The sequence below is a fragment of the Taurulus bubalis genome (genome assembly GCF_910589615.1).
Source record: "Taurulus bubalis genome assembly, chromosome: 8".
Classification (NCBI taxonomy): Eukaryota; Metazoa; Chordata; class Actinopteri; order Perciformes; family Cottidae; genus Taurulus; species Taurulus bubalis.
In genome coordinates, this window is record NC_136596.1 from 27666716 (window position 1) to 27675139 (window position 8424).

General features: G+C 44.1%; 1 protein-coding gene across 1 annotated transcript; it reads right to left on the reverse strand.

Annotated features, from left to right (window-relative positions):
* Positions 1-1601: 1601 nt before the first annotated feature.
* imp4 (IMP U3 small nucleolar ribonucleoprotein 4) lies at positions 1602-6109 on the reverse strand. The gene is made up of 8 exons (XM_079222788.1): positions 6085-6109; positions 5896-5979; positions 5404-5513; positions 4507-4639; positions 3487-3641; positions 3312-3406; positions 3167-3240; positions 1602-1944 (listed from the first exon to the last, which is right to left on the reverse strand). Exons 3-8 carry the CDS (start codon positions 5497-5499, stop codon positions 1829-1831), a joined length of 669 nt encoding a protein of 222 aa, XP_079078914.1. The 5' UTR covers positions 5500-5513; positions 5896-5979; positions 6085-6109; the 3' UTR covers positions 1602-1828.
* Positions 6110-8424: the final 2315 nt, after the last annotated feature.

An 8424-nucleotide genomic window follows, 5' to 3' on the forward strand; every position in this document is an offset into this window, starting at 1 on the left:
CTCTGGGGAACATACCCACTACACTTCTCTGGGGAGCATACCTACTACACACTTCTCTGGGGAACATACCCACTACACTTCTCTGGGGAACATACCCACTACACCCTTCTCTGGGGAGGATACATACTACACACTTCTCTGGGGAACATACCCACTACACTTCTCTGGGGAACATACTCACTACACCCTTCTCTGGGGAGCATACCTACTACACACTTCTCTGGGGAACATACCCACTACACGTCTCTGGGGAACATACCTACTACACACTTCTCTGGGGAACATACCCACTACACACTTCTCTGGGGAACATACCCACTACACACTTCTCTGGGGAACATACCCACTACACACTTCTCTGGGGAACATACCAACTACACTCTTCTCTGGGGAACATACCCACTACACACTTCTCTGGGGAACATACCCACTACACACTTCTCTGGAGAGCATACCCACTACACACTTCTCTGGAGAACATACCCACTGCACACTTCTCTGGAGAACATACCCACTGCACACTTCTCTGGGGAACATACCCACTGCACACTTCTCTGGGGAACATACCCACTGCACACTTCTCTGGGGAACATACCCACTACACACTTCTCTGGGGAACATACCCACTACACACTTCTCTGGGGAACATACCCACTACACACTTCTCTGGGGAACATACCCACTACACACTTCTCTGGGGAACATACCCACGACACACTTCTCTGGGGAACATACCCACGACACACTTCTCTGGGGAACATACCCACTACACACTTCTCTGGGGAACATACCCACTACACACTTCTCTGGGGAACATACCCACTACACACTTCTCTGGGGAACATACCCACTACACACTTCTCTGGGGAACATACCCACTACACACTTCTCTGGGGAACATACCCACTACACACTTCTCTGGGGAACATACCCACTACACACTTCTCTGGGGAACATACCCACTACACACTTCTCTGGGGAACATACCCACTACACACTCCTCTGGGGAACATACCCACTACACTCTTCTCTGGGGAACATACCCACTACACTCTTCTCTGGGGAACATACCCACTACACTTTTCTCTGGGGAACATACCCACTACACACTTCTCTGGGGAACATACCCACTACACACTTCTCTGGAGAGCATACCCACTACACACTTCTCTGGAGAGCATACCCACTACACACTTCTCTGGGGAACATACCTACTGCACACTTCTCTGGGGAACATACCCACTACACTTCTCTGGGGAACATACCCACTGCACACTTCTCTGGGGAACATACCCACTACAACCTTCTCTGGGGAACATACCCACTACAACCTTCTCTGGGGTGTGTCAAATCGTCAGTGTTGTTGTTATTTACAAATGAGTTGTGAATTAGAGGCGGGTACAATACAGATATGAATCGCTCTGCATTTATTCGTGTTTAAGAGACCCGAGGCACAGATATCTGTATTAATTGGGCAGTGTTTATGGATTCCGTCAATCGATATTTGCTTTTGAAATCTTAGACCGCTTAATCCACTGAAGTTATTCACACACTTAGAGTAAATATTCATGTGGATAAGTATGAACACCATTTAGCCAACATAGATCACCAGATAGACATTTTATTAAGAAATAGCAGAACAGTTATAATACAGTCAGAACAGTATGCATTAGATCTTTGTTAATCAATGGGTTTAAACTACTGGATGGATATGATGCAGTTTCACTATGGTACACACTATAGTTCTATCATAGTTCTATCATATTTGATGGTATGAAACTAACATGCTAACAAAACACATTTGATGATATTTATAAAAGCAGCTTTATTAGTCCTGCACACTGAGAAACCTCCTCTTCTTGGACGTGTGCGTGAACGCATGATGACGCCACTCCACATCCGCCGTGTTCTCGTTCTCCAGGGTGCCGAGTTTGATCATGTACACTGAGAAGAACAGATGTGACGTGTTACACTTCAGGAGAAGACATGTGACGTGTTACTAGGGCTGCAACTAACGGTTATTTTAATAATCGAATAATCGGTTGATTATTTTTTCGATTAATCGGATAAAAATAAATAAAGCGTTCATTTCCAACCCTTTATTCAAAAACAGAAGTGACAGTGCAAAACATCTTCAGAAAGTGCACAAACAGGTTGCTCCTTGAACATCCCTGAGCTGTTAATTAAAACAACAAAATGGACTGACACTAAAAACATACACATCTATGCTTTACATCCGCCAAATGTGAGGCCTTTTTACTGTAATTGATCCCTCCAGAGGCTGCATTTACATACCCTGCTTTATCAATATGTATGAAATACTGGACAGAGGGAAGCTGTACTGCTACATATAGAGCATCCTCTTCCTTAAACTCTTTCATTCTGGGTCTCTTATGACCACGACGTCACGTTGTTGGCTAAGCCCAACGACGTGATTTGCTTCATTCTACTTTGAGTAAAAAAAACAAAAACCTGCAGCCAGATCCTCCGGTGTGCCGGTTTAACGTTAACGTGTGACAGCGTGAACTGAACCAGACCGGGGGGGTGACGGCATGTTTCATCACGTTACGTTTTTTTACAAGCAAGACTGAACTGTAACGGAACATAACGCAACTTTAACGACAATACACAACCAAACACGTTAGCTAACGCGATAGCAAGCTGACTAGCTTCCATTAAAAACAAGTTTGAGGAACATGAAGACGCTGATTGGCCAAGACTCGACTTGTCAAAGATCTTCTATTTTTGAGAACATCACAACCTCAGCTTTTCTCGTGTCTCACTCCAATCTCAGAAACGCTGGCCGGCCAGTTGCGCCGCTCTTTTTTTTCTTCTCCGCGACTTATTGCCCGGCGTAATAATCGCGCGACACAACGAATCGATAATGAAATTCGTTGCCAACACTTTTGATAATCGATTTTTATCGATTTTATCAATTCGTTGTTGCAGCCCTACGTGTTACACTTCAGGAGAAGACGGGTTCAGAACATGTCAACGGCTAAAAGACTTTCCTGAAACCGGGAGCCTTCAATAGAAGCGGGTTCAACGGACCCAGGATTTATTTCAGTAATCCAACTCAACTAGCCCTAAATCAGGCTGCGATCTGCTGTCAGCAGAGCGGCACGCTTTACAAAAGAGAAAACAATGATATTAGACGAATACTTACATTTCATCTCAAACCGGGGCCCCACCTCTGTCAGCACGATGTTCCTGTGGTCCGTCTTCTTGTAGGTGTGATGCCTGGAAGAAACAACAGCGTTATCCTACATCCCTGAAGCCAAAGTCTTTGTGCGCTCGAGTCGTCCGCTGACCTGAAGGAGATGTAGTCCTCCTGGTTGGAGAACGTGATGACGCGCCGGCTCTCCTCCTTCGGCACCGGGAACAGATACTTGAGGATGTTCGACACCTGCGTGAGCAGAAAGATCCGTTAGCTGCAGCCGCCATGAGAAGTGGGCGTTGACATCAAAGCTCAGAGCCGTCGCTCACCCTGCTGCCGAGCCGCGAGGAGAAGTTGTGGAAGATGAGGTGCGGGTAGGCCTCCGACATGGTGCCGATGTCGGGCACGTCGTGCCGCATCACCACGTTGTACAGCGTGAAGTAAGCCGTGGGGCCGAAGGGCAGGTGGCACACCACCATGGCATCTGAGACACACACAATATACAGTCAATCCATCAGAGACTCCATGTGCCACTGAGGCGTCTTCATACTCACAAGCTGCACTCAGTTTATTATTTCATCTGGTTTTCCTACTCTGAGAAGTGTTCGACTGGCTTCACATTATGGGCTTCCTCTTGGTCGCATGTGTGGCGGAAGACGCCAACCCCCCACCTCAGAAAGTACCAGGATATTCTGATGTGGAATTTCAAAATAGCCCTCTAACATCCGGCTGACGCCCCTCCTCTCTCTCTCCTGGTTACATGCATCATGGTCCTGCCTGACAACTGCCATTATTATCGTTATTATTAGTTGCATTGCTATTATTGTCACTGCTTTTATCATCATTATCATTCTACTAGATCTACTGTTGCTGTTATTTTTGGTAGTTGTAACTGTTTCATCATCCTCCTCATCATATGAATAATTTCTGTCATCTTCATGTGATGTGCTGTAACTCTTATGTTGTTCATTCTGGTCACATGACCTCTATCCTGTCATCCTGATAGAGGATCCTCCTCTGTTGCTCTATGAAGCTTCTTCCTGTTCCATGAAAGGTTTGTTTGGGGAGTTGACCCCATGTGAGGTACAGACTGTAAAGCTCTGAGGCAAATTTGTAATGTGGGGCGCTACAAAATAAACTGAATGAGCATGAGACATGAGCTGTGCTTTGTACTAGAAGTTGTAGTAGAATGATCACACCATATAATTCATATTAGCATCATTTCACAGCTCTTTTAGAAAGCAGCTCATTCTCTTGTGCAAAGGGACTTCCTCAGTCCACGTCGTGGATTAGTCCCATTTCATGTGATGACTATGAAGGAAGAGAAACTATAATAACATCCGTCGTACCCGGCTGCCCTCTGGTTTCGTGCAGGATGACGAGGTCGGTGACGTTGTTGGCCTTGCAGGCTCTCACTAGCGCCGTGATCTCGTGGTTCCCTCTGTTCATGCGCTGCGCTCCGGGGAACATCAGCTTCACCTCCTGCAAGTACATGTCGTGAGGAAGACTGATGAAGAGGACGACATCGTGAGGCAAATAATCCCAACAGCCTTCAATTTGATGAGACAGCTGCGGATAGAGCTTCAGTCTGTCATTGAATTAGCATAAAAATGGATTTATACTTCATTTTCTCTGTGTCAGCAATACTGGTAGCATATATGAATAGTACCTCTATAAGTCTTTGTGATAGGTATATAGTGTATATATCAGGAATATTTTCAGTCTCAAAATGAAGAAACACCTAGACATTTCATTAGAAAAACATGTGTAAAATATTCCTTTTCTGTGATATTGTTAACTACTTTTTACTTAGACTAGAAAAGGCTTCAGGCTTTGGTCCCATTGTGTGTTCCAGTCCATAAGTCACATTTATAGTCATCTACAGGCATCTATTTACAAAGAAATGTTCGGGCGGAAATAAAAACCTTATACTTTAGTGTGTTCAAACTCATATAACTCAGTGTCAGCAGCACTTAAAGTGATTCTGACTATTGAGCGAAAAAAGCTTCAGATTGTTACCTTTCAAAAGAGACCAAGACCATGCATTTACTCTAATAGTTCAAGTACAGCTTCCAATTTACTTTGGGTATACCTGGATAGGCGTTTTTCGTCAAATTGGACAGGAATGTTAAGAGGTTAAAATCATTTAATCATTATATTATCGATCTCGTTGCCCTTTTCAAAAGCACTCTGGAGTAAATGCTGCAATGTTTCCAGAGGATGAAGCATGTAGTGCTCCATCTGACCTTAGAGAACATCTTGAGTCTGGAGCTCGGGTCTCTGGACGTGGTGACCATGAGCTTTGGGTCTTCCACTCCGGCCCACTTGTACTCGTCGTCCATGTGGGAGCTGACACCTGCAGACGAGACCACAGATCAGAACAAGGAAGGAACGCCGCTGCCAGAGCGAGCTGCGGGGCGCTCTTCATCAAACAGAGCGAGCTGCGGGGCGCTCTTCGTTACAAACAGAGCGAGCTGCGGGGCGCTCTTCGTTACAAACAGAGCGAGCTGCGGGGCGCTCTTCATCAAACAGAGCGAGGTGCGGGGCGCTCTTCATCAAACAGAGCGAGCCGCGGGGCGCTCTTCGTTACAAACATAGCGAGCTGCGGGGCGCTCTTCGTCACAAACAGAGCGAGCTGCGGGGCGCTCTTCGTCACAAACAGAGCGAGCTGCGGGGCGCTCTTCGTCACAAACAGAGCGAGCCGCGGGGCGCTCTTCGTCACAAACAGAGGCACTCGCCTTCGGCCCCGTCGTCGTCGTACTCCAGGAGCTTCTGCAGCTGCAGAGCATCTTTGCGCACCTCGGTTGGAAGAAGCCGGTTCTCTGCAGGAGGAAAACAACACGGCGTTAAGAGGCGGGTCTCCACGCCGCCGACCAGCGGCGGGACGAGAAGCAGCAGGATGAAGAACGACGAAGACGACGGCCCACCTTCAAGCGCGCCCTTCAGCTTCTGCTTCTTCTCCTCGATGGTACGCAGCCGGTCCTCCTGGGCCTTCCTGTACAGGTACTCTCGCCTCTGCCTCACCTCCCGACGAAGCTGCAACGACGACATCATCATCATCATCATCATCATCAACACACCAAACCAACCCGGCAAAGAGACGCAGGCTCCCACTACGCTGCCGCCATCTGGACACGGGTTCATCCATCTAAACGTGTGTCCATGTGAGGCGTTGTGAACGCTCTCTGGTCCTGAAGCTGAACACATCGTCCTTCACCACCAGCCTTCAAGCTGAGAGCTTCGACCAACGGGCTGCTAGGGGACCGAAGCTCTGGGAGTCTGGGACATCGAGTGGTCGTGTTTCATGAAACATGTACGTTTATAAGAACCGTCTCCTGTGAATAAACAGGTTTTACACGCAGTTCTGGGTGTTCTTCTACACCTAAAGATATCAGGTTAACTACACCTACATATATCAGGTTAACCACATCTACATATATCAGTTAACTACACCTACATATATCAGTTAACTACACCTACATATATCAGGTTAACCACATCTACATATATCAGGTTAACCACATCTACATATATCAGTTAACTACACCTACATATATCAGTTAACTACACCTAAAGACATCAGTTAACTACACCTAAAGATATCAGTTAACTACACCTACAGATATCAGTTAACTACACCTAAAGATATCAGGTTAACTACACCTACATATATCAGTTAACTACACCTACATATATCAGGTTAACCACATCTACATATATCAGGTTAACCACATCTACATATATCAGTTAACTACACCTACATATATCAGTTAACTACACCTAAAGACATCAGTTAACTACACCTAAAGATATCAGTTAACTACACCTACATATATCAGTTAACTACACCTAAAGACATCAGTGAACTACACATATCAGGTTAACTACACCTAAAGATATCAGTTAACCACATCTACATATATCAGTTAACTACACCTACAGATATCAGTTAACTACACCTACATATATCAGGTTAACCACATCTACATATATCAGTTAACTACACCCAAAGATATCAGTTAACTACACCTAAAGACATCAGTGAACTTCAGAGTGTACCAGGACTGTGATGTTAACATGATGTGTATTATTACACATCACGCGCACAGTATGATCAGTAACACTCCGACACGCGCTAAACATTAAACATTAAACCGGTATTAAAGTCTCGTGCTCCTCTGTTACGTACCATGATGTTTCTTCAGCTAGCAGCTACACACATGGAGGGAGCAGCGCACGCGTACAAGAGCGTCTCTCATTGGCTGACAGCAGCAGCCAACGAAATCGCTCCATACTGACTTCTTCTTCTTCTTCTTCTTCTTCTTCTTCTTCTTTTATTTTGACTGGCGGTCAGACACTTCCGGTGCGTCACCGCCCCTCAGGCTGGACCCGGGATCTCCCCAACAAAACAAAGACAATTACATAATTAAAACAAACAAAAGGAAACGAGTGAAACTAAAGATATATTAGTAATATTAGTCTTGTTGTCCCTACAGTTTACAACATTGTTTAAGTCCATAATTTAAAACATGAATCGTACTTCTGACACAACTATAAAACACTGTCCACTTTTTTGTCCACAAGAAAAACCGTTTTTCCCACAATTTATATTGAACATGAACTACTCTGAGACACAGAACAGGTGTCACGTGAGGCTCCTCCATGTCTTCATTCCTCTATTATTCACGATGCTCTTCTTCAGAGCTGCTTATGCCTCACAGAGGAGTGGATCACACATGGTGTAATGATATCATATATATGGTGCTATATATGAATATGTATGATATAATCACACATGGTGTAATGATATCATATATATGATGATATATATGAATATGTATGATATAATCACACATGGTGTAATGATATAATATATATGGTGATATATATGAATATGTATGATATAATCACACATGGTGTAATGATATAATATATATGGTGATATATATGAATATGTATGATATAATCACACATGGTGTAATGATATCATATATATGATGATATATATGAATATGTATGATATAATCACACATGGTGTAATGATATCATATATATGATGATATATATGAATATGTATGATATAATCACACATGGTGTAATGATATAATATATATGATGATATATATGAATATGTATGATATAATCAGACATGATAACCAGTTGAAATGTTGCCTTGTTCTTGAATTTAATAATTCAAGTGAATTGACAAAGTCAATGTGGTCAAACTCATTATGATGTGTATGATAAATGATATATGGTCATAAGAG